We start from the raw sequence: 27,942 nt of genomic DNA, 5'->3' as shown, positions 1-27,942 counted from the left end.
CTTCATTCTTCGCTACTTGTGAAGAGTTAAGTGATTCTCAGTTCATGCAAACCTATTTCTTCAGGTCCATAAAGCTTAGAAGTTCACAACCAGAAGTTGTGGATCTCTTTTTAAAATTGATTTGAAAAAGTTTGAGTAATAATATTACTTTCAAGTAGAGATGGGCACAAACTGAAATACGAACCAACGTTCATTATGAACTGGGCCGGTTCATTATTCACAAACCAGCGGTTTGTCAGAGCCCATTTCTGACAAACCGCCACGAACTTTAGGCTGTTTCGTTTGGTTTGTTTTTTGGTTTGTCACTGCAGATAGCCTGGCGCCAATCAATTAGTTTCCTCAGCAACAGGGGATGGACTTCCTGCAGACCTTCTGCTGACCCAGAAGTGGCCTTCTGCTGGCCCGGAAGTGACCTTCTGATGACCCGGAAGTGACAATTTGCTGACCTGGACGTGACATTTTCAAGAACCAAACAAACTGGTTCACAAACCGGGGCAGGTTCATTAAAGTTTGTGGTTCATGAAACGCGACAAACCACAAACCGCACGGATTGGCTCCAGCTCCTCTTCTCCTGAGAGACAGCTAATGGGAATGAGTGGAATGCTGGGCCAATGAGAATCAGAGTCCATTGGATGAAAAAAGAAAACTTGATAAAGACTGAGAAGGGGAGAAGAGTTTGAGACACTGCTCAGACAGGCAGCAGAAAGTTAGCTGAGTGTTAATCTGTTCTTTTATTTTGAAACCTTTCCTGTTTAACTCTAGAATCTTATTAGTTTAAAATCGTTTCGATCCTATGTTCCTTCTTATAAATAAAGTTTATTTTTGTTTAGTTTAACCCTTGCTGCCCTGAAATTGTTAGGTGAGGGGACATCTCACACACACACACACACACACACACACACAGGTCATGGGGAATGGGCCTAGTGCATTAAATGGTGGCAGTGGATATTGAGGGAAAGAAACTTCTGAGTTCCCTTTTCCCCAATAACCCTGGGCAGTAGCTCAGTGACATATAGGTACATATAGAGAACTGGCTGCTTGTCTGGTGGAGCCTCTAGAAGAGGAGAGAGGGGACCCTTTGAGGATTTGGGGAAGTGGAGGCTATACAGGTCGGTGCTGTGTGGTGATGGACTCCTGGCCTTTACCTGCCTGGGTGGCAGGAGTGTGAAAGGCTGTGTGTCTGTGAGGTGGGGTCTACCACCTACACTCGCTATACAAGCCAATAAAGCTGCAAAACAAACAAACAAACAAACAAAAACAGCATTTTATCAGCTTCACCCAATCTGGCTGTTGACATGACTGCTATCTGGCCATGTAGATCCATGGCATGGTCACCTCAAGGCTAAACTATTTCAGTGCACTCTACAAAGATCTCTCCTTCAAGGAAACTCCAGTTGATAAAATGCAGCAGCTTGATTACTAGTGGGTACCAGGAACATCCATGCCACATCCATCCTGAAGTTGCTCCATTGGCTACTAATCAGCTACCTGGACCAATTTAAAGTTATCTGGTTATCACCTACAAGGCCCTTTGTAGCCTATGACTCATATATCTGCTCGACTGCCTCTTTACCAGGCTGCACCACAGAACCTTTGGTCATCTGAACAGAATCTTTTAAAGGTCCCTTCATGCAGACTAATAAGATCACCAACCGCTTGCTCATGTACATTCTCTGTGGTGACTCCCACCTTGTGAAACAGCCTACGTGATCCTACAGTACTATCAGAGGCGGCACAAGGGCTTCTGGCGCCTGAGGCTGGGGGCAGCGTCAGGTCCACTGCTGCCCCTGTGTGCATGCCCCATTGGTGCGGCGGGCAGGTGGGACGGCATACAGAGGCTGCCTGTGCTCCCAGTCGGGTGCAGCGGGTGGCTGGGGAGGTGCACGTGCGTCCTCCCAGCCCTCCCACTCCGTTGTTCCACACACCACCCTGGACACCTGCTGCGCCTGGCCCATGGCTGCTGTGCCCAGCTGGGGGGAGGGTTGGCAGCGGCAGCAGCATGGGGTGGGAGGACTGCAGCAGCTACAGGCCAGGCTTGGCAGACAGCCGGGGCAGTGCACGGGCGGCTTCCCATCCCTCCCGCTCAGCCCCCAGCACTGCCACCGCCAGCTCCACGGTGCGCCCCCCCCACGCATCCAGCACCCCATCCAGCACCCCCTTCAGCGCCTCAACGCTCAAGGTGGGGGCCGGACCTGCCTCAAAGGGTGCATCGGCCCTGAGTACTATCACTCCACAAAATGTGCAAAACAGAAACATACAAGAGGGTATTCTTGTAATGGAATTGATCTGTAATGGGACAGAACAGCCTAGAACAGCCCTTTCAAACTGGAGTGGAGAGTACTGCCTGTACCTTTGTAATCCAACATTCTATACTGCTGGCACTAGGCCTGCCTGAACAGTCAACTGTTCACATTGTCATTTAATTTTGTATTCCTAGTCCTATTGCATTGTTTTTTATATATCTTATACTGTATGATCACTTTGTTGCTTGTTTTGTTCAATTCTGTACTCCTAATTGAAAAGTGTATTATAAATAAGCTAAATAAATAAATATAAACACATGACTTTAGTGAGCCACCGTTTCAGAAGTACTCAGTATGCATAAATAAAGTACTGTCAACAGCTAAGCTAAACAGGCAAAATTCTTTTCTGTCATTCATTGTATGAATGTAGTTTCCAAGGGGATCACACAGCTATTTTCTACCTGAAGAAAATTCAGAAAATCAGAGTTTCGTCACTGGCTAAGGTAAAAGAGTACAATCTAATGGTCAGAATATCCATCTGGCCAATGGGAATCTACCACTGTAACTTGTTTGTTAATGATGCTCATCATCTGCATAGTGTTCATCTGTCTGTAAATTTCAAAGCTGTTTTGAAGATAGCAATGTATGCAAAATCCCATGATAGAAACAGCATAGCCAAACATGTACTTGGCACTTTCTCTTTGAGAGTCAATGTGTCTAAATACAGATTTCTCTGTTGAGCATTCTATAACTGACTTCAATGAAGCAAAATCATTTCTCAGTCAACTGTCGTCTCCCTCCTATCTGAGGTACAAGAGTCATACTAGAAAATGTTTTAACTGTAGCTTTGGCAAAAGAACTAAAGTTTAGCCCCATAAAGTCATCAACCACTACAGATGACTGACAGGGGCCAAAAGCAATTATTGGTAAGGGCATGTGATACAAGCCCCAGGATCACTAGTATAAGACCAACACGTCACATAACTATTAGAAGAGTCAGATAAAGATTTGAGAGTGAAATGACCATAAACCTTTGGATAAGTGGCATTTTGGAGGGACAAAAATTTCTCTCTCGCATTCTCTGAATTTGCAAAGGACAAATGATGTTCAATAAGACTTCAGAACATCCACAGGTGAAATATACAGAAAGGTTTAGAAGTTCAACAAAGATTACTAAGCATACAGAATGGGAGACTTTTGTCATACCCTTCCTTCTAACTAAGTATAGTTAAAGGTGAATTCCTAATGAAAGGACTCTGGCTACAGCACGTTTCATGCTATTCAAAACTCATGGGTATATTATAATGTTTTGAAAATGTCAGGAATAAATCTTAGTTTTGATAAAAAATGAAGAAAAATATTGCAGACATTTTGCCATGTTTTGGGCAATAATGTCAAAAATGGTATACAAAACGAACAAGCTACTTCAGACTTCAAATATCTTTTATGAAAAGCTCAATTTCTTTGAGATTTTCTAAACTCTAAAAGAAATGTGAGCACCAAAGTTTCCTACTTAGGTGGTCCTTGTTGACATCAATTTTATATCAAAGTTTCCATATTTTTAAAGCCTGCATTTGCAAACATATAGCATCAAAGACAAATAAGACTCCCAAAAGGTTCAGGCTGGATGTTCATCTGTTTCAGAATATATATATATATATACACACACGCACGCACGCACGCACGTTTCTGTGGATGGCTGAATATTTATCATTTTACAGAGCCTGAAAACAAAAGTCTGTTCATATTTACTCCATAAACCATATATTTAAAACCTAGCTACTGGTTGAACGTTATCCTTGATAATATTTATCATAAATTCAAGAAATATGGCATGTGAACCCCAATCCAGCACATTTAAGTAAACTTCCCCGTATATGTATCCTTGCCTGCTTTCTGCTGCATGCACACACAGAACCCTGATTAAAAAAAAAATCACCAACAGCACAGACGGAGAAGGGGAGCTGAATTTCAATCTGCCTATAACTTTCCTATATCTCAAACGACTGGTGCAATGTACATGTGTAGCTAGGCTGGGGGCCACAGGCATCATTAAAACCAACCATTTAACAGTCACCAAAAAACAGGATGCGTACTTTCAGGAAAAAGCAGCTACATACTTTTATTTAAGCTGGCAGGACTTGCAGGAGTGAGGTAGGACTTCATCTGATACTGATGAATGTGCACCAAGGCAGCGGATTTGATGAGATTCCCCAGGCAGTCCATACAACTAACAACATACCCTACTCCCCATAATCAATTAGGACAAAGGGGATCAATAAATAAGAAAAAACAGTATGTATCCTATAGAATTTCTTGCTATAAGCCAACATTTCAACCAGTTTTGATCACATTAGGAATCTGCTAGAAATACTGGCATCACTCACTGGTTAGACATGATACAGTTGCCAACTGGATGGGGGAAAGATGTCCCCTTAATAGAGGTTTAATGAGTGGAAATGGGCAACTGAACCTTTTTATGGCAAGAAGTTAAAAGGCTTCCCCTGATAAATGCTTGCAGATCAAACTGATATTAAAAGGACAGGGAGATGGACTCATTTTAAAAGTTGGCAACCCTACACATGGATTGGTTCACGTATGCCTTCTACACTCCTAAAACTTGGAAGGGCTAAAATTAACAAAACATACGGGTTGTTAATTACAATTTTCTGGCTTTGAAAACTACTTCAGGTTAACATAAAACATACATTTCATTATTTCTTGTAAATAAATAAAAATCTAACACAAAAGCTACTGTGGTCAACAGCACCCCATGACCTAAATTTTGCAAGGTGACTTCAGCTCACTTTCCAGGATGTTTCCAACAGCAGAGAGCTTGGAAGTTGCCATTTAGCTATACATTATCTCCAACCATGTGTGTCATTGTGGGGGGTAGGGAACATCTGGGGAGTGTACTGAAAGGCATTTAACAGCTGCTAACAACTTGCAAGGAAAATCCCGTTTGCAAGAACTGAAACTCAGCTCAGTGTACAGTTTTACACATTCAGCAACTAGCTGAAATATAACTAACTGAAGGGTTGAAATGACCCCTTCAGCCAAAAGGATTTTTTCTCAACACAACATTACAAGAAAGTAGCACTAGTTCACACCGTGAAAAGTTAACTGTTCCATAAAGAATGTAAAGCTAAAATCAGACATAGGGTATGATAGATCCCCAAAGCACTTCTGGTAAAACATTTTCTGTTCATACAGAACAATAACAAAATTCTACACTGTGGTTTTTTCATCCATTCTAGCCCCATACTGTTTTGATGTCTCCTCTGACTTCTGCACACGTGGTCAAAATACCCTGATTCAGCCTCCAAACCACTTCCCAGACTTCTTTGCATTCTGCACTGTAATCTTCTGCATGCTCGACTTTACTGTGGGTTTTCTGCATATTTGGTGAATGCATATCAGATCTGCTTATTCATGAGTTCTGGCCCCCCAAAAGCTCTAATTCTTTAACTCTACACTTGAAGGAGTTGAACTGAAGTAGCGTCTGATTTTTATTTCAGCACTAGAAATATGCCCCATTTCTGCCACGGGCTTTCTGAGGGAAGACAACATGCCAGAGGTCTCATCAGTGTGATATTCTGCTGTTGTTTTGTGTGTGCATTGCAATATTGCAATGTTTGGTGTTGGAGGGAGTTGTATGATTGGCTGAGGTGCTCTGGAGGGAAACTTTAAGGTATTAAGAGGGATTCAGGGCTCTCTGCAGAGTTTTTGTTAGCCATTGAAGTGTGGGTTTTTTGTTCAATATTGCAATCCTTTTTAAAATGTTTGTTTGTTAAAATAGCAACATTGTTTAAAACCCATGAAAATCGATGTGTCATCCTGATAACTTCTTGTGTTGTGAGAAGATGATTTACAGCCAATTAGCATGCACACACAATGACTTTTTTTAAAAAAAAGGATTACAGCTGAGAGTGGGGGGGGGAAGAAACGGGAAGAATTTAGTTACACATTACTATTCAACTAATCAGGATGCAGGAGGACAAAGGGGAGGGTGGAAGGCAGGGTCAGGGTTTACATTGAAAAAAACATTCTGCAGAAAAACCAGAGAAAATCCATTTCTGCATCAGATGCAGGCTTTCACTGCAGAATGTAAAAACCTCTCGGAAGCAGTTTGGATAGAATCAGAGTATTTTGACTACGTTCAGACCTCAGAGGAGACACTGAAGCAGCATGGGATCAGAACCAATGAAAAAGCCCCAGGAGGAAAAGGCCGCTGAAAGGTCTTTTGATTTAAGCCTTATGCAAATCCAAGTGACTGCCAGTCAATCAGAGCCCCTGGAACACTATTTGTTGGGAGGAGGTGAGCTAGCCTCAGCTTAAGAAGGGGAAATGGATACTTTCCTCCCTCGGACAGGAATTTGGTGGCTTTGGATAACGGCGTAATCTTAAACAAGATTTCTATTTTGGCTTTTAGTTAGGATTTGGGGATAGTTGAAGGAACTACACTTCTTCTAGGAAAGTAAATAAACACCTGTTAAGGGCTTGTCAAATCTAATTTTGGGGTACAGGTTCTATGACCAGGATCTTGGAACTAGGGTTGCCAGGACCCCTCAACCTCCTGGTGGGAGTGGCTTGGAACTAGAGTTGCCAGGACCCCTCAACCTCCTGGTGGGAGGTTGGAGTCCTGGCACTCATCTTGTTCTGGGAAGTGATGTCATCGCTCAGCTGCCCTGGGAGCACACCAGCGCTCCACAGGGCACTGATTCGGAGCCGTCAGAGCCCCCATCAGAGTCCCCAAGACAGACAGGGCCGCTACAGAGATCAGCTGGGTGGCGAGCAAGGAAGCCATTGCAGTGACCAGCTGGGCAGCGGGCAAGGATGCCGCCATGGCATCCAGCTTGACAGCAGGGAAGGAAGCTGTCACCAAGACCAGCTGGATGGTGGGAGGAGACACCACCGTGCAGGCCAGCGGGGTGGCAAGTGAGGAAGCTACTGCAGCAGAAGCCGTCCGACAGCTAAGCCCCATAGCGGCAGCAGAGGCCGGGGCGGAGACACCCAAACCCCAGTGGGGCAGAAGGGGGCAGGTGGAGACCGTCCAGCCCTGCCCTCCATGTGTAAAGACCAGTAACATTGGATGGCTTGAAATACACTTAACACTTTTACAGAATAATTGCTATTTGTTTATAGAATAAAAGATCAAAGGTTAGGCCGAAACCCTGTAAAAATGATGCATACACCTTGTCAGACTGACGTAGAATGAAGCATTTTCCCAGAGAACATGACATCTGACAAGCTTGAGTGAAAAATGAATTATACAAACATTTGAGAAGCTGGAGCCATGTATCTGATATATTCCTTGGGAAGAAATTCATTCAAGGTTGAAATCTTACTTATTTAATTATAATAGCCAAAACAACAAAACGTTTTACACATTGCTCAGTGACCTGTCTCATCCACTGGAGACATATGTAACAAAAAGGATATCTCAGAAGAGACAGAGCAAGGCTTTATTACTTGTTTACGGATTTTGGTGTGCTGGTAGCTTGAATGTATGCTCAGAATAAGATTTTATGAAATGGGGCCTAAAAATTCCTTAACAGTTAAAATTGAATCTTGAATGTTGAGGAACTCTGCCTGGAGAAAAAGAAATCAAATCTTTCCCCAGTGTTTGTGAATGGTAACTATGCTCAGTGTTGACAGCTAGTTGTATATTCTTACTGAAGTATTCCACAGTAAACCTTTACTGTGTTATACCCTTCATTCTCTGTAAATAAACATATGTTGTTCATCGTTATCAGCATCTTTTCTGGCGAGTCAAAATAACTATTAAAATAGGATTATACTTACCTCACAATTAAGTTCAATATTATTCTGTTAGGATTACACAAAGCTTATACGCTACCAGCCAGTTATATAAGGCTTATGCCCCCCCCACTTTTTTTTTTTTTTTTTTTTTACTGATGGTGGGCAGCTGGGTTTCAACAAATAAAACTCTAGAGTATGGGATTTGGACAGCCACAAATCCAGGGGGCACTTACCTCAGAAGTCTCCTCCTCTTATCTCTTCCCTCATCATCATCTCTGTCTCACAATATAAGTGTCACCAGAGTACCAAGCACTTCACTTGCACATTAGCATTAAAAAATAAGACTTTTATATTCCCCTACCGTGACTATATAAACCTACCTGACCTTGGGTCAGTCACAGCTTCTACCTCTCTCAGCCCCACCCACCTCACAGGGTGTTTTGTTGTTGGGATAATAATGGCATCCTTTGTAAACCGCTCTGAGTGGGTGTTAAATCATCCTGAAGGGCGGTATATAAATTGAATGTTGTTGTTACTGTTGTTGTAATTCGTGAAGGGAGAACAGAACTACCAACTTTTTCCATGCTGTCCTCTTTAATAACTGTGTAACAAGCAGAAATTCAACAGGTAAACTTTTCCTTACCACTTTGTAAAGGGAAAGCTTCACCTGCTGAATTTCTGCTTGTCACATAACTATTGCCAGCAAAATAAACAATTCACTATAAAAACAAGCTAATTAGAACTAGTTTAAACAAAGTGTTTTATACAATATTTCCTACACAAGCATACAATTATAACAATGTAAGGACACAGTGACAAAATATTTAAAATTAAATATAAAGTGTTCTATATCCAATATTACAATAGCCATACACAAAGAATAATAAGGTCCATAATAATTTAAAGCAGATAACTTGTAAGTTCCAACTTCAACATAAATTGCTTTCAGTCTTGAACTTCTGTTGTTAAAACTTCTGTTACAAAGTGCCTTCAGTATTTCAACTTCTATTGTTAACCAGTAGCCCCGGGTTACTCCTCGTTTCAATTGTAAGCCTTTATCAAAACCACAATTCCACTGAGGACAAATAGCTTATTCAAAGCACAACAATATCAACTGAAATTCAAATACACTTCTAAACCGTATTAGCTATTAATGTATTGTATATATTGTATATAAATCAAATGTTGTTGTTGTTGTTGTTGCCAGAAGGAAAGATTGAAGGACTTCATCCTATGGAAAATGGTGTTAATGGCTAATATGGCTTATGCCTTTGAATAAGCTTTGTCCTAAATGGATTCCTAAATGGAATTGGGAAGTGACTTACTTTACTTTACTTTATTTGGTATTTAGCCCGCCCTCCCCACAAGCCTATCATCACATAGGCGCGGGAGTGTGTGTGTGCTTCTTTGCAGGCTGATTTGGGCCCCTAGTGGGGTAATGGCATTCCTAGCTATATCAGACCAGTGGTTTATCTAGTCCAGCTTCCTGTTTCACACAAGAACCAATAAATGGCACACAGATCAAAGGCTTTGCCTCATGCCACTAGTATTCAAAGGTATGCTGCCTCTGTATACAAAGGTTACCTTTCCTCACTGTGGCTAGGAGCTATTGATGGACCTTGTGGTAAAACAACAACTCAGGCCCTTGATTTACTCAGGTCTAGATTGACTGGCCGCAGTGTCAGGCTGCTAGACCACCATGGGAGTTGACCTCTCAAGCTTTATCACACTCATTCGCTTTCACCAATAAGGTTTACTCACTTCTGCAATCAAGAGGCCACTATTAAAATCACAGATAGCCTGCAGTAAAAAATCAGAATCACATGGAGATAACGAACTGTGAGGTGGTGCATAAAACAAAGTATCTAGGCATTGAATTAACTGTGAAGAACATTGATTTATTTAAAAACAATTATGACAAGCTATGGCAACAGACAGATAAAGATATGTTGAAATGGAACAAACTGAATTTATCATGGCTAGGTCGTATTGCTGCGATTGAGATGAATGTACTTCCAAGGATAATGTTTTTGATGCAAATAATACCAATTGTGAAAGATAATAAGCAGTTTGATAAATGGCAAAGGAAGATTTTGAGCTTCGTTTGGGCAGGGAAGGAGCCTAGAGTGAAAATGAAAGTGTTATACGACGCCAAGGAAAAAGGTGGATTACAATTACCAAATTTACAACTTTATCATGAAGCCATTTGCCTAGTTTGGCTGAAGGAATGGATTTTACTGAAAAACCACAAATTATTGGCTTTGGAAGGATATAAAATTTTTTTTGGATGGCATGCATATTTGTGGTATGATAAGATTAAAATGGATGCTATGTTTTTGCATCATTTTGCGAGACGGAGTTTATTTAGAGTGTGGCAAAAATATAAAAGATATTTCGAGGAAGACACTCCATTGTGGATTATACCAGCTGAAGTCGTAAACCCGATTGTGGAACATGGTGGAGAGGAGTGGATGATGTATAAAGACATTTTAAGAGTGGAACAAAATACATATATTATGAAAACTAACGAAGATTTATCATTTCAGTATGGTTGGTTTCAGTATAGACAAATTAAAGACTTATATGATGCAGATCGAAGGAAAGTAGGAATTAGGGTTAAAAATTCAGAGTTAGAGGAGTGTTTACTTCAAGAAGGGGAAAAGTTGATATCTAAAATATATAAGATTTTGTTGAGATGGTATACAGAAGATGAGGTGGTTAAAGTTCAAATGGTTGAATGGGCAATAAATTGTAATAAAGATATTACGATGGAAGCTTGGGAACGATTGTGGAAAAATACAGTAAAAATTTCAACATGTACCACTATAAAAGAAAATGTTTATAAAATGATTTACAGATGGTATCTTACACCAAAAAAGCTAGCTAATGGTAATAGCCAAATGTCAGATAAATGTTGGAAATGTAAGAAACACGAAGGTTCCTTCTATCATATGTGGTGGACGTGTGAAAAGGCAAAGCAGTTTTGGGGGAATATTGTGGATGCTATGTCAGATATTTTGCAGAAAAATGTTGTTAAAAACCCAGAACTGTTACTGTTATGTATGAACTTAGAAAAATTTGATAGTATGGACAGAACAATGGTGTTTTATATGGTGACAGCAGCTAGGATGTTATATGCACAACTTTGGAAGACACAAGAGATACCATCGGTGGAATATTGGATCCAGAAGTTATTGAACATGGCAGAAATGGACAAATTAACAAGGAAACTTAAAGAACAATATATAGAAGAATTTATTATGAACTGGGTGAAACTTAAGAACTATATGGAAAGAAAGGGGGACATGAAGGGGAAAATCTGGTCTTTGGATAACTTGTAAAGGGGGAAGGTAGTTCTTTGCCGGTAGTTGAAATATTTAAACAATAGATAATGATAGATAAGGGATTTTTATTGTTAAATATAGTTTAATAGAAGAGATAGCAGATAGACTGCAATTTAAATAGGGGGGGGGGTTGGAAAACTGTTAGAAGTCTATTATAAAAAGGGGGGGAATGGGTAGGGGAACCAAAATGGGATGGAGATGTTAATTGAATGTTATGAGTGATATATGTTAACCCATCCAATAAAAACTTTAAAAAAAAAATCAGAATCACATCCTTAATTTAGCCAACATGGAACGGGGGGGGGGGGATGTTGGAGATCTCTCTGGGATCTTCTCAAACGTCTCTACTTTTCTCTTATACTGTGATAAGCATGAACCAAAGCTTTTTCTGTAGTTGCAGAGACCAAATAATTCCTATCTAAGAGAAAAAAGAAAAATACTATCTTTAAGTAAATAAGCAATAAATGGATACAATGGCTAAAAGCCTACAGCTGACCAGCAAAAGACACAGCATCTGAACACAGAGAAAATGAATTAGATATAAACAAAATCCTCTTCCACTAGGTTCAAACTTATATTTGTGATGTTAAAGAGATAGGCAAAAACATTTTAATAGCTCCAAGTTTGTTTTAGGCTCTGTTAATCTCAGTTTTACTCTTCCATCTGGTTGACCATCTCTCTACAGACCGTTTAATTTATTTACTTCATTTACACACACACACTTTATCCCTAATGGGGACCCAAAGTGGTCTATGTCATTTTCCTCTCCTCCACTTTATCTTCACAACCACTTTGCAAGGTAAGTTAGGCTAACAGTGTGTGACCAGCCCAAGGTTACCCAGCAAGCTTCTATGACAGAATGGGGATTGAACCTGTGTCTCCAAGATCATAGTCCAATACTTTGCCCATTTTCTGTCTCCTTTAGAGCCTCCATGAAGTCCCTAGCATGTTTCTTTCTCCTCAAGAACAGCACCTCCCCCCCCTTCCAGGAAGTCTTTTTCTACCCACCACTCCTCAAACCACTCCCTCATAAATGAACTAGGGAGGGGAAAAATAACTAGAACCATTTGGTTACTGTTTGAAGCGGTAAGAGTCCTATGGCATGTGTGCACAAAGCCCACCTACTTATCTCTTGGATTGCATTCGTCGATGGTTTTATTGCTTGGAATTTAGGAGGAATTGAAAAAGACGGGGAGAGCTGACTACAGATGACTTGTAAGAGCAGTTTAAACTTAACCCCAGAGCATTCATGGAGTGTAAACCCAACATTCACAAAGCAAAGTAGAAAATTCTTATAGACACTTGAGTGAAGTGTCATTTCATCACATACCTCTCCATGAATCCATCTAAACCCTTTTTAAAGCCATCTATGCCAGCAGCCATGACTACATCCACTGGCTGTGAACTCCACAATGTAATTACTGCTTCAGTAAAGAAGGGTTTCATTCTGTCTGTCTTGAACCTATTGGCTATCAACTACATTGAGAGCCCCTGAGTTCTAGTACTGTGGGAGAAAAAGCTTTCTTCAACCTATGCATAATTTTATAAACCTCTATCATGTCCCTTTTAGCGGAGTCTTTTTTCTAAACTGAAAAGTCCCAGTCTCTTTAGCTTTTACAGGTAAAGTGATCAAACCCCCTTTATCATTTTGGTTGCCTTTTCCTGAAATTTTTCAAACTCTCCAAAATCCTTTATGATATATGACAATCGGAACTGTACACAGTATCCCAAATGAGGGTGCATGTTACGACCCCTTACTTTCTCTTGGGTAGATTTGGTCTTTAAGCCTTTTATTCTTGCCCCTCTTGGTAGATTGCTGCCACCAGGAATTAAATTCCAGAATAACTTAAATATCTCCTTTTAGTAACGTGCCCAAGGGTCAGGCTTTTTCATGGTGCTATGTGGTCCTGAAGAAAGGAATGGGATATAGGAATGACAGATACTCTGGGATATAAAAAAAACAAAGTAAAGTTTTATTTTTATAAGAAGCGTATCGGTTTCATATTATTTCTAAACCTTGATGGTTTCAAAAGAGTAGTTCTCAATTCTTAAAGTTACTTTACTTAAACCCAGTCACACAGATCTTCTCTCAGGCTTCACACACAGTTTGCCTGCTTTTGATATTAATTTCTCTCTCAATTACAAGTAAGACCTTTTCTCAGGCGCACACACAGTTTGCCTGCTTTTTCCTGACTAAATGTTCTTTCACAAACACACAGTTCAGGCTCCCACACAGGTTTTATTTCTCTCTGACAACATAAACAAGCTCAGGCTGCACACAGCTTGCCTGCTTTCTCCTGACTCAATATTTTTCTCAGAACTGCTTAAAAATACTTAGGCTGCACACAGCTTGCCTCTCTTGCCCTGACTGAATCTTCTCTCTCCACTCTCACTCTTAAACTGCATTCACTCCGCCCACACTCTCAGTCCTCAACCAATCATCTCACTCACTCATCCCTCTCTTTCACCCCCACTCTTCATCTATACTACACCAAGCATTTAAAGACACATACACACATTTACTTAAAATCATTACAGTGCACCATAGCGCTTTACAAGGATGTTATAATACTGGCCATTTAATTTTTAATTCCTAACACAGTGTTTGCCTTTTTCACTATTGCCAGACACTAAGTTGATATTTTCACTGAGCTATTACAACCCCACGATATCTTCCCCTCTCTGTTCAGTCTAAACCAATTCAGACCCTACCCATTCAGACTACAAAGTTAGAATTTTTATTCCAATATGCATTATCTTACACTTACCTACACTGAACTTCTTTCCACCCTTTCACCCACTCACCCAATTAACAGAGATCTTCTGATAACTCTTCACAATCCACCTTGATTTCCACCATCCTGAATAATTTGGTATCATCCACAAACTTGGCCACTACACTGCTCACCTACAATTCTAAATCATTTATGAATCAAGAAGCACATTTGCATCAAACATAAGGGATTAAGAAAACATTAACATTAACAAAGACCATCTGTGATGCATTACCCATGTTTTGTACAGTGTTGATTTAATTACATGTTCATACACTCACTAGAGTTTCCAACTGGCCTAGAGAAGAATGTCCTCTTCCTTTAATAGAGGCTTAATGTGTAGAAATCGGCAGCTGAAGCTTTTCAGGTCATCGAGGTAAATAACATCCCATTAAGCCCCTACTAAAGAGACAGAACACTTTTTCTGCAGGTAGTTAGTAGGGGTGTGCAAGCCAAAAAATTTCGGCTAAAGCCAAAAGCCGAAAGAAGAAGCTCTTTCGAATAAGCCGAAACGGCCAGCCGTTTCGGCTTTCGGCTTTGTTTCGGCTTTGTTTCGGCTTTTTCAATGGGAAAATGCCTCCGTCTTCCCGGACGTCTGGGGGAGGCATTTTCCCACCGAATCAGCCCAAAATTGGTGGGGACCTTCCTCTAACCCCTCTCTAAACCCCCCCCCCAAGTTTCAGACCGATTGGACTTTGGGGGGCCATGTTATGGCCCCCCAAAGCAGGTCCCCCTATCCTCCCATAAGAAAGTGAAGGAGCAGCATATTGTCGAAGGCTTTCACGGCCGGAGAACGATGGCTGTTGTGGGTTTTCCGGGCTGTCTTGCCGTGGTCCTGGCATTGTAGTTCCTGGCGTTTCGCCAGCAGCTGTGGCTGGCATCTTCAGAGGTGTAGCACCAAAAGCATGCTGCTGCTCATCTTCTTCATTTTTTCCTATGGGGAAAAATGAAGAAGCAGGCTTCCTTTGCCAGGGGTGGCATTTTGCATGCAAAATGCCCCCTTACCCTCAGGGGCCCTTCTCCCACCCTTCCTCCCACCCCCCACCAAGGCTCAGCCTGCTCCCACTTGGAGGGGCCATTTCATGGCCTCCCCAAGTAGGTGCTCTGCTCTCATCTCTACCACTGACAGCTGGGGGAGGCTTGCCAGGGGTGGCATTTTGCATGCAAAATGCCCCCCAGCCCTCAGGGGCCCTTCTCCCACCCCTCCTCCCACCCCCCACCAAGGCTCAGCCTGCTCCCACTTTTTGTGTATCTTACACAAAAATAACACAACTCACTTAACATCAGAGAATCCCCCCAAAATATTGCTGTCAAAAGCACTTTATTTCCTTAACTGCTTTAGGTTACACAGTAGGAAGGCACAAGAGGGCATGAAAGCAGTGTACTACATAAAAATAACACAACTCACTTCACATCAGAGAATCACACAAACACAACTGCTGTCAAAAACGGTGAAGTGGGTTGTATTATTTTGTGTAGTACACTTCTATCATGCCCTTTGGTGTGCCCCCCTGCTGTGTAACCTAAAGCTGTTCAAGAAATAAAGTGTTTTTGACAGGAATCGTGTTTTGTGATTCTCTGATGTTAAGTGAGTTGTGTTAATTTTTCTGTGTGGGGGACTGCTGGTGTAATGTGTCATAATGCTTTGCATACTTGTACTTTGAAAGGGAGAAAATAATTTTTAAAAAATTTTATTTTGTGTTGTTCGTGTTTTATTCTTTGTTGTGCAGTTGGTTCCCATCATAGGGAACAATGGGGCTGGCTGGCCAGCCATCTCTGTAGGTGGTGGGGGAATTTGAGGGAGGGTGTCTGTGGTTCAGGTGCTCTTTCACAGGGACCAGCTGGCACTCAGAAGTGTGCCCACCATTGTGGCACCCCTGGGCTGTGCAGAATTGCCCAAGGAAAGAGAGTTTAGAAGTTCCCAGCATAGGGAACAAAGGGAGAGGGCTGGCCTTTGCCAGCCTGTTCCTGGGGTTATGGGTGTGGGGCAGGTGGGGGTGGATTTGGGTCTGTGAGGGGCTAATGTGGGGATTTGGGTCTGTGTGTGGCAGCTGGGGGGGAATTGGGCTTGTGTGGGGCTGTAAGGGGTGGACTTTAGGGGCTGAGAGGACCTACTTGGGGAGGCCATGAAATGGCCCCCCAAGTGGGAGCAGGCTGAGCCTTGGTGGGGGGTGGGAGGAGGGGTGGGAGAAGGGCCCCTGAGGGCTGGGGGGCATTTTGCATGCAAAATGCCACCCCTGGCAAGACAAGCCTCCCCCAGCTGTCAGTGGTAGAGATTAGAGCACCTACTTGGAGAGGCCATGAAATGGCCCCCCCCGAGTGGGAGCAGGCTGAGCCTTGGTGGGGGGTGGGAGGAGGGGTGGGAGAAGGGCCCCTGAGGGCTGGGGGGCATTTTGCATGCAAAATGCCACCCCTGGCAAGACAAGCCTCCCCCAGCTGTCAGTGGTAGAGATGAGAGCAGAGCACCTACTTGGGGAGGCCATGAAATGGCCCCCCCAAGTGGGAGCAGGCTGAGCCTTGGTGGGGGGTGGGAGGAAGGGTGGGAGAAGGGCCCCTGAGGGTAAGGGGGCATTTTGCATGCAAAATGCCACCCCTGGCAAAGGAAGCCTGCTTCTTCATTTTTCCCCATAGGAAAGAATGAAGAAGATGAGCAGCAGCATGCTAACAATATGCTGCTCCTTCGCTTTCTTATGGGAGGATAGGGGGACCTGCTTTGGGGGGCCATAACATGGCCCCCCCAAAGTCCAATCGGTCTGAAACTTGGGTTTTTTTTAGAGAGGGGTTAGAGGAAGGTCCCCACCAATTTTGGGCTGATTCGGTGGGAAAATGCCTCCCCCAGACGTCCGGGAAGACGGAGGCATTTTCCCATTGAAAAGCTGAAAGAAAGCCGAAAGAAGCCGAAACGTTTCGGCTTTGTTTCTTTCGGCTAGCCGAAACGTTTCGGCTTTCTCCTAAACGTTTCGGCTAACCCGAAAGAAGCCGAAACACTTTTGTTTCGGCTTTCTTTCGGCATTCAGAAAGCCGAAACGCACATCCCTAGTAGTTAGCAACACCACCACCACCCCCGCCCCAACACACAGCTATGTTTGAAAACAGCAAATGCAGAGATAGACCTCTTCTGGAAAACAGAGATCATGGCTTATTTATATTTTAATAAACGTATCAAATAATTTGACGTGTACATTGCCACACCCATCTCATAGCTATACTAGAAATTCCACCACTGAAAATGCATGGCTAAACATCCTTCATTTAAATTGTAGATCTGGTTATATTTTTTAGCCCGTTTTAAAATTAGTTTGTCATAATGTAGGTAAAGGTAAAAGGTAAAGGTAGTCCCCTGTGCAAGCTCGGCCTTAGCATTGGCAGGATTTAGTTGGGGGGGATGTTAGCGGGACAGTGAGTACCCTTGGCACATCCCCATTGGTGGGGATATTAGGGGCCTGTCAGGATCGGCTGGCATGCTATACGGCGGCCAGTTGAGAGAGCAGGATGCCTGGTGGGATCCCCTGGACAAGTCCTTCCCTCATGTTCCATGGCGGGGGTGCTTGGAGCTTTAAGGGGGAAACCATCTTCCAGGCCGGCCGGATCCCAGCCATGCATGTGAATGGCTCGCATCCGGGGCAGCGGGTCTCGCCCAGACAGGTCAAGGCAGGGTCCAGGGGAGTGACCCCAGGGCTTGACCTGTACCGCTGATTAGGCCCTTGCCAGGTTTTGAGTTTTTGCAGTTCATGTTGTTGCCAAAATAAAAAGTGGTCCTTTATTACCCAAGCCTTGTGTCTGCCTCTTTATTCCGACTGGGGGGGGGGGAATTTAGTGACATTTCTTTTTATTTATTTACTTCACTTATACCCCTGCTTTACTCCCCAGTAGACACCCATAGCAGCTTACATAATTTTTCTTTCCTCCAATTTATCCTCACAACAACCCTGTGAGACTGAGTGTACGTGACTGGCCCAAGGTCACCCGGCAAGCTTCCCCAGCAGAGTGGGGATTTTAACCTGGGTTTCCCAGATCCTAGTCAGATACTCTAACCATCGCACAAAACTGGCTCTTCCAGCTGAGAGATGAAATAAAAATATGCATGAGATTAAACGGTTAAAAAATCCATAAAACTTGGGGGAGAGTGAGGTTTAAAGAAAGAGACAACCTTCAGAAATCAGAAAAACAAAAACAAATCAAGTGTAAAGCTAAAATATGGAAAGTCAAATACAAAAATGGGAATCAACTGGCTAAACATGGAAAAGAACAAAATAATTAATAAACAAGCCATAGAGGGTCATGAGATGGCATATGCAAGTATGTAAAGAAACAGGGAAGTTACATAGCAGGTAAACTATATATAACCATTTGCCAGCTTCCCTATGGCAAATATTTCTTTATGTATATCCTGCCCCTCAGTCCAAATATTCTCGGGTCAGCCACAGCACTGAAATATACAAACACACAAATGTCAAGACTCAGCCTACCCCAAAACAGAACCAATCCACCAATACAACTATATCAAATAATAACCCCAGATAAAATAGGCTTATATAAATGTCTAGCACAGTATGCTAGGGAGGGAGGCTAGTAAGAATTTTGTAGGCTAGTAACTCTTGAAATCTCACCTGCATGCCTGAGCTAGGTGAACTCTTTGAATCCATTTTAGGCTTTGGAAGAGATAGCCATACTTAAATTGTCGCTTTGGGAGGAGTACATGTGATGAACGGAGTCAAATGGAGGCAACAAAGGTTGTAGTTTTATAACTAACTAACAAATTAAAAATAAGTCACCAAGGCTGGATGGCATTCACCCAAGAGTCCCTAAAAAGCTCAAACATGAAAATGCTGATCTTTTAACAAAAATATGCAACTTATCACTAAAATAAATCTCCTTAGCGAAGGACTGGAAGTTAGCCAAAGCAGCATCAATTTTTTAAAAAAGATCCAAGGGGGATCTAGATAATTACAGACCAGTCAGCTTAACATCTGTCCCAGATAAATTCGTGGAAAACAGGGTGGTCCCCTAAGGATCTGTATTGGGACTTGTGCTATTTAACTTATTCATAAATGATCAGGAGTCAGGGGAGAACAGTGAGATAGCCAGCTTTGCATATGACAAAAAATTATTCAGGATGGTACAATAGCAAGGAAATATTTAGGAGCTCCAAAAGGATCTCTCCAAACAGCTTGAGTGGCCAACAGAATGGAAGATGAGATTGTAAATCAGTAAGTGCAATGTGATACTCACTGGGACAAGAAATCCTAACTTCATATGTACACTGATTGGATCTAAATTGGCTGCAGGTACCCCAGAGAGAGAACTTAAGGTCATAGTAGAAAGCTCACTGAAAAGAGCAAGTTCACTGTTACAAATGATTAGAAAACGGATTAAAAATTTAAAAAGTACTATAATTCTCTTATATAGAGTGTAATGCAGCCATATTAGAATACTGCATATAATCCTGGTCAGCCAACCTTGGAGAGAATATCAAAAACGTGGAAAACACAGAAAAGAGTAATTAAAATTATCATTCCTGAGCAATAACTGTGTTAAATTATAGTCTATGGTTCTTCAAAAAATAAAATCATGTTTTAAATTGAAATTGGATTTTTAAATTTCAGCTTAACATTTCTCTTTTTAATTTAATTTAATTTATTAGATTTCTTACCCGCCCTCCTGGCAAGTGGGCTCAGGGCAGGTCAAAATATTAATAATATTAAAATAACAATACCCAATAATAGGAGTAAAATAAACAAGCACAGAATAAAAGTTAAAAATCACACATCCAAGAGGTGGCATTTTGATGTTCACAGACAGTACACTCCATTTAGTAATCATGGGGGTAGGGCAGGAAGATTATAAAAGTATCTTAACTAAACAGCCAGGTTTTAAAATAATACCTAAACCTAATCCAAATCTGTTATAAAGAGTAGGGCCATAGCTCAGTGGCAGAATATTGCTTTGCATGCAGAAGGTCCCAGGTTCAATTCCTGACATCTTCCATTATAAGGATCTGGTAGAAAATGAGGCAAAATACCTGCACCTAAGACCCTGGAGAGCTGCTGTGAGCTACAGTCAGACTTCTCATTTGTCCACTTCTGGTGGGCATGAGCCCTGCCACCTGCTCCCTCCCACCTGCTCTTGGTTCCAGGACAGCTGGAGAAACAATGAGGGGTGGAAACAACATTGCACAACATCACATCGGGTCAAAAACAACATCAGCTGGCTGATGCACTGAAGTCCCAGTGGCTCCTTGCCCTGTCCCCCAACGCTCTTGAGGGTGGCAGGCAGCAGCCAGGTATCCCTAGCCCCAGTAAATGACACTGTCCCGGATAGAGCAACAGCCTAATTCAGCTCAAGGCAGTTTTGTGTGTTCAGTTTCTTTATCTGAACATATAACCTTGTTATGAACATACAGAAACCTCCTTTGTTAAAAACAATTGCAGAGAAATAACTTAATCATACTATGCAGTAGCCCTTGATAGCTAAGGCTAGGGAAATCACCATAGGCGGTGCTCACAGGTGCTGTTCTTGGTCTAGCCAGTAGCTACTACCAGTCACAACCTTCTAATTGAGATTGTTTACTTTTGTGGAGTAGATGCAAGGAAAGGTGGGACATTTATTTGGTAAAGTCATGGGTTGAAGCAGAAAGCTATCTAAAAGTAATGCATTATATATCATCTTTTAAATTAATAAAATGTTAAATTAAATAGTTAACCACAGTGTAAATTCTAAGGTTGTAGAAAGAGTATCTCCAGTTTTAAATCAATCCATTTACACGGCTACGGCAACAGATTTGGATGTACTTTTATTTAAGACAAAAAGGATAATATAACTCTGAACTTCCATATGTAAAAATTTGGATTTGTCATTTGGAGGGGCAACTAAAGTGGGAAAATGATCAAAGTTTGTAAAATTACAGTACAGTGGACAAAGTTAACAAAGACATTTTTTTCTCACACTGCTAGGTCCTGGGGTCATCCAATTAAATTGACTGGTAGTAGACAAAATGGACAGACCAAAGGACAGAGTACACACAATGGCTAATTAATTTGAGGAATTCATTGTCACAAGAAAGCCATTCTTAGTTGGCTTTTAAAGAAGATTAGACATATTCAGAAATATATCAATGGCTATTAGCACTGACAGTTTAAAAAGTGCTCAGAGGCACTTCACCCATCAGATAAAAGGTAAAGATAGTCCCCTGTGCAAGCACGGAGTCATTACTGTCCCATGAGGGGATGTCGAATCACGAAGTTTTCTTGGCAGACTTTTTACGGGGTGGTTTGCCATTCCCGTCCCCAGTCATCTACACTTTACCCCCAGGAAGCTGGGTACTAGAGACAAAAAACCGCAAGTGGTTGTCACTCATTCTCTCAGATGCATCTTAGCATTTCAGAGCTATCCTAAGCAAGTCTATTTGGAAGTAAGTTTCATTTTGTTTAGTGGGGCTTAGTCTCTGGAAAGTGTTCTTAGAACTGCAGCCACAGAATTCTAGACTTAGTGGATGTTGGACCTGATCCTAAAAAGGCAATTCCTGTAACTTGACTGACATAAACAGTAATATCACCCATTATGTTTTAGGAGAACTCAATGGGTAAAATGCAAAAAATATGCTTATACGTAGACACATCATCTGTATATCTAATTCTCAAAGTGGCCAAATCTGTGGATACTTGAAGTCAAAGACTGGAGCCATGAACATCCAATACAGATCTTTCTAGAAATCTGAAAAAGTCCCAGATTTAAAGAACATTTTGAATTCTAAAAAGAGAAAGAGATGGGGGTGGGGGGTATGATAGTATGATAGAGCCTGTAGCTTTAAGAAACAAATTCCCTTTCAATGGAAGTTGTGGGGTTTACTAGGCAACCACAACAGTATTCCCAGACTTGGTTTATGTCAGTAAAAGGCAGGGGGAGAGGGCAGGGCCCTTTCTAGGCTGTTCTGGCCTTTTGAATGAAAAATCACTGGTGTTAAGTCTGGCAGCAACTACTAGGTGACCTGTTGCCACATAATTTGCCTGACAGATATAGGACCAGCTGCTTGCTATTGTTCAACAGCAGCCACCCCACTAGGATCTAGGAGACCCAGGTTCAAACCCCTACTCTGCTGTGGAAGATCACTGGGTGACCTTGGGCCAGTCACATGTTCTCAGCCTAACCTACCTCATAGGGTTAAAATGGTTGAGAAAGGAAAATGAGGCTAGTTGCTTTAGGTACCCATTGCGGAGAAAGGTGGAATATAAATGAAGTAATAAATAATATAGCTTAAAGGGGGCAGATAAAAGGTAGGTTGATTGATGTGTGGGAAGGAAAGAACAAAGCAAGGAAAAATGAGCATATGGAGGATGCCAGGAAGAGGGAAAGAGGAAATAGTGTGGGGAGATCCATGGGACAGTGAAGTGTCCTCCCTTCACAAGTCCTTGTGGGTTTCCCACTACACAACTAGGCCCAGCACAGCATCCTGGACCTGAGCCATAGTTTTCCCAGGCAGAGGCAGAATCAGGTTCCTGAGTTAGAGTTTAAAGGAGTTCCAACATGCAAACTCACTCACTGTAAAATGGCAGTGTGTTCCTGGAATTTGGGGACACCCATTTAGTCTAGTTGCCCTAATACTGATTCCCTAATCAGTATACCTGTACAAGCAGGGGACCCACAAGAAGTTGTGGGTGGCATCTCATTTTCCCCTCCTCCACTATTTCCTCTTTCCCTTCACCTGACAGCCCACATAGCCTCTCCCCCTTTTCAACTAACTTTTCACCTTCCCTCCCACCACCCTACCTTTATCTGTATTGTTTTCCCTCCTTCCCTCTCCCTGGCAGCTTCTCCACATGAAAAGTCTGGCCAGGTTGTACAGTGCCAGCTGCTGGGCCAGTCCCAGTTGTGAATTTCCGGTCAGGGCCAATTCTGCAGTGGGGAAACTGGAAGGAACCTCACTTTCGCCTGTATCCCCACTATTTCCTCTTTGTCTGCTTGTAGCAGCTCCCATATCTTCATCTTTCCTTGCTTTCTTCTCTCTTTCTTACCCACCAAACCTACCTTTTATCTGCTCCCCCACCATGTTCAGTTGTATTTATTATTTACTTCATTTATACTCCACCTTTCTCCCCAATGGAGACCCAAAGCTGCTTACATCACTCCTGAGGTAGATTAGGATGAGAATGTGTGGCTGGCCCAAAGTCACTCAGTGAGCTTCCACGGTAATGTGTAGATTTGAGCCTGCATCTCCCAGCTCTTAGTCTGAAACTCTGAACAACCCTGGTGTCTGTTGGGTGGCTGCTGCTGAACTTTTGTTGTAAATAGGGATGGTTAATAGGAAGTAATTCCATACTTAAAAAGATTTTTGTCCTTGAAAAATCTGGGGTACTTACTGCTGGGACACTTGTGTGTATCATGTTTGACTTTTGTTGTAAATAGGGATGGTTAATAGGAAGTAATTTATGTTATAGGCTAATAAATTGGTGAAGTTTGTAACTCACATTGGAAATAGTTTTTGGTATGTAACGTGAGGAAGTGTTTGACTGCACTGGTACTTTAACTATCCTAATTGACTGCACTCTCCCGTGCGGACTCCGTCCGCTCCTTGTTTTGTCAGCGTCTTCCGGGAGTAGCCTCCTTGTTACCGCTGAACAGTAGCAAGCAGTCTGGCTTGGGTGAGTCACAGCAAGTTGCCCAGTGGTTGCTAGTGGCCCAGGCCCAGATGAGTCTTTCCTCCAAAGGTCAAAAGATTTCATTAACAGAAATCAAAGCTTGAAGACTAGCAATATTGTTGTGGTTGCCTAGCAACCTCTACAATGGCTGGATCTCCTCCTCTTCTGCAATAAAGTGTTCCTTACCAGAATCAGGCCTCCACAATGCAATTTAAAGGTGATGTAAAGGTAAAATCTCGGGATGGCTAGCTTAGCCCTTAGTCACATTTCCATCAAGAGTTCAATTGATAAACTAAGTTCCTACTCAAGCAGTCCTCAGCCACCTCTTTATTTACTTGCTTCTTCACAGAGACTCAAGACAGATTACAATAATTAGGATACCAACAATAAATAAAACCATTCAGAAACTTGTAACACCCATTAAAAACTACACCAATATTCTCTTTATAGAAGTACTCTCCTGAAAGCAATTTTTTTCAAAGACGATCCATGGCCTCCTATACCTGAGCATTATCCGTTTGCTGGGCAGCACCTTCAAAAGGCTGTGCTCAAATGAGCAAAGGTGTTACAGTGCAGCACATTAGGAGAGGTAATCCTACAGATACACACATTTCAAGCTATTAAGCTGTCATGGAAGTCCACTGAGTGACTTGGCAAGTCACCATCTCCTAGCCTAACATTTCTTACAAGAAAAAAAAGTTAGATAACTCCATAGAGGATTGCTTGCCATCTCAAAACACAGATTATGCACACCTTCAAAGCTCAAGATACAAAAGGTTACAAGGTACCCTCAACTTCTCTTCCCTGTTCCTGAGAGTCAGGGACTGTGAGGTGAAAGAAAAACATACAGGGAACCTGAGTTTTGATAACCAGGTCCAGTAAACCTCTTAATCAAAGATATTTCTGAAGAAATGAAGCACGAATTTCTCCTGAGTGTTTATTATAGGTGGCCCAGTTACAAAGTATTCAGTCCTGTGAGAGAAAGGTTGTATAACGGCTGTGATGCAATGGGAGTCACTTAAGCATACTTAACAGTCTATTGAATACTTTGTTGTTTTCTGTTAAATAAAATGTTATGTTTTGCCGTCACCTGTGTTTTATCTGTCCAGTCAAATATACAATAACAGAGGAATGAAATTTACCTCATATAAATACATTCAATCCTGTTATAGCAGCATCCGAATAAGAGAGTTGTGGGGGCATGCAGTTTACATGCTATGAACACATCAACGTAAATTCATATCACCCATTCTTACGACTGTGGGCAGTTGACAATTCAGTGATTAAGAGAGGCTAGCATGAGGGAAGGGTTGTTTTAAAAAGGTTCCAGGTAACTACAGAGAATTGTGAGGTGTATCAATAATACAACATAATTCTAAACATAATAGAGCGTTAAACCTAGCATACAGTTACTTCAAAGCTTCAATCTACTCAGCCTCCTCCTGTAACTGCCACATTCTCCTATATCCTCCAGGAACAGTATTTCATGGAGATCAGTAGGCTGCCATGGGAGGGGGAGGCAAGGAATTTCCATTCTGCTGTTGGAAAATTTAGTTTGGTTCCAACCAGCTGAGACAGCCAATGCGGTATAGCAGTTAAAATGTCAGACTAGTATCTGGAAAACCCAGGTTTATTTCCCATTCTGCTAAGGAAGGTCTGGGTGACTCTCAGTCCCTCTTAGCCTAACCTACCTCGCAGGGTTGTCTTGAAAAGGGAATGATATAAACTACTTTGGGCCCCTACTGGGGAGACAGAGGACCCAAAGTAAATAAATAAACCTATTGTGCTGAAAAGGGGATTGTGAGCTCCTTGGTCTAGTCCTACATGGCTAGCCAATAACAGACGACATTGGGTGATATCTGCTCAGATGCCTGGCACATATTCTTTTCATCTCATCCACCATCCTATTCCGCATGTATATGGGTAAGATTATCTGGGTTTTGGTATGAGATGTCATAATGCACCTTATTTTCAGTTGAATTCGGTGAGATAATGGATATTCTGAACCGCTGACTGGAAACAGAAATAGGCTTGATATAAGCCAATTAACTGAAGCTCAATCCAGACAAGAGTGAGGCTGTGCTGGGGAGTAACACTGCCAATCAGGAATTAAGGTATCAATCTATTTTAGATAAGATATGCTCTCTCTGAAATACCATTGATTGTCTATTGATACTATTAGATCTGTGCTTATAGTGAGGTTCAAGTATCTCCAGTAGCACCTTTACTTAAAGCTGGTATATCAGGTGCAGCCTTTCTTTGAAAAACAGGATCTGGCCACAATTATTTATCTTCTAATCCCTTCAAGACAGGGCTACAGCTTTTAGCTCTGCTTGGGACTGCACAGAGGTTGCATAGTGATGGCAGTTACTAATAATTAGGATCATACCTCACCAATTCTTAAAGTTCCACTGGTTGCCTGTTTGCACCTGAGTATAATTCAAAGTACAGGTCACATCTATCAAAACCCTAAATGATTCAGAACTAGATTGTTTAACGGAACACTTGCCTCCATATGAGCCTGCCTAGGAATTAAGATCTTCTTAAATCCTTCTTCAAATGACCCAACTTTATAAATAAAATGGATAGTCACACATGATAGCTGATTTATCAACAACCTGAAGGAGAAAAAATGCCTTACCCTGTTAACAGAGGCTTAAAGCGTGGAAATTGGCAACTTACACTTTTCATGGCATGGAGGGAAATAATATCACCTGGTAAATAACTTTGCATTAAGCCTCTGTTAAAGGTTGCTGGCCATCCTATGCTGTAGTATCTAGACTCAAAGTTGTTTGGCTATTTCCTGATCTTCTTAGTTTTAGGTGCCAGTCAAACTTATTTTTTATCCAAGCACGCATTTGCTGATTCTCCTAAAGATGTATTTGAGACACTAGTCTTAAAGAGACATTTTAATGACGCTTTCTGAATCTAAGGGTTTAATCCTAATTTTATCTGTAATTGTATCTAATTTTATTCTGCATTTGACTAGTAAGCCATCTCAAACACTTTGAGGCTGAGCATCCAGATATAAACCTGTTAAACAGATAAGCATGCAAATAAATAAAGGTATGTATAATGTGTATTTTATGATATTTGTTTTTAATTACACTGCCACATACTCACTAGATGTGAGCTGTAGAGGTTGTCTAAATGACTAGATGGCGGAAGATTTGTTTTTTCTTTAACTATTTTGATACTTCCTTTTTCAGCTCTATTCCAAGTCACTCACTGTGATTTGGAGGAAAGTAAATCTCGCTTGGTTAATTTCCTGAGAGTTACTGTGATCCAAAGTAAAAGCAGCTTAGTATGTGCTGATGATAACATGATATGCTGCACAAGAGGGCGCCCATTTTACAGTTTTGTGGCAGTTTTCTGACTGCCTAAAAGCTTCATGATGACTTGGGGAATAGTAAATCTCCCTGAAAAAAAGTAAGATTTACTTCTGAGCAAACCAGTACAGGGTAGAATGGAAACTGAGAGACTAGAGCCCGATCGCGAATACTCGGAAATAAGATCCGCTGCACTGAGTGGGTCTTACTCCTAAATAAATGTGCTACTGAACTGCAATCCTAAAACTTATTTGGGGTTTATAAACTGTCACATCGGTGGAGGCAAAAGGAGAAGCTCTCTCCCCCTCCCCCCTGGGTGGGTCCAGAGAGTACCAGACAGCTGGGGGCTATGGGGGGCCACGGTCAGGCCCCTCGTGGCTCCTCGGTCCTCACTGCCCCTTCTCCGCTCGGGTACCAACCTGGCACTGCCTTAGCTCTTCAGACAGGCGCCTGACTTCTTCCTCCAGCACTAAGACTTGGGATGCTGCTGCAGCGGGATCCTTGCGACTGGAAGAAGCCATGCTAAGTATAAAGCATGCTGGGAACTGGGGCTCCTACTGAAAACGCACTTTTACTAACTGATTCAGGGGGTTAAAGAAGAAACGGGATGGGGCGTCGGGGGGGATTCTCTAGGTAGAGAAACCATTCTGAACCGCCCGCCGCAGCGCCATTACAAAATTAAAAACGCGCCTCCGAACCAATGAGACGTCGCCTCCACGATCCCCCCGCCTCTTTCTCCTACCAATGCCTTCTGACATACACACTCAATTTTTTTTTAGACTTGAAAAAAGCACTCGGGCGGCGCCGGTCACCACAAGAAAAAGCACGCAGTGTGGGATTGCTCGTTTAACGGA

General features: G+C 42.1%; 1 protein-coding gene across 1 annotated transcript in view; it reads right to left on the bottom strand.

Annotated features, from left to right (window-relative positions):
• Positions 1-27,689, bottom strand: part of CNTLN (centlein) — a 282,369-nt gene extending 254,680 nt beyond the window's left edge. Inside the window, exon 1 of the mRNA XM_054986823.1 lies at positions 27,508-27,689. Coding sequence (XP_054842798.1) covers positions 27,508-27,609 — 102 coding nt within the window. The 5' untranslated portion in view covers positions 27,610-27,689. The remainder of the gene's footprint in view (positions 1-27,507) is intronic.
• Between the last annotated feature and the right edge of the window lie 253 nt (positions 27,690-27,942).

The sequence above is a fragment of the Eublepharis macularius genome, chromosome 8 (assembly GCF_028583425.1).
Source record: "Eublepharis macularius isolate TG4126 chromosome 8, MPM_Emac_v1.0, whole genome shotgun sequence".
Taxonomy (NCBI): domain Eukaryota; kingdom Metazoa; phylum Chordata; class Lepidosauria; order Squamata; family Eublepharidae; genus Eublepharis; species Eublepharis macularius.
This window is presented reverse-complemented; position numbering and strand designations above follow the sequence as displayed.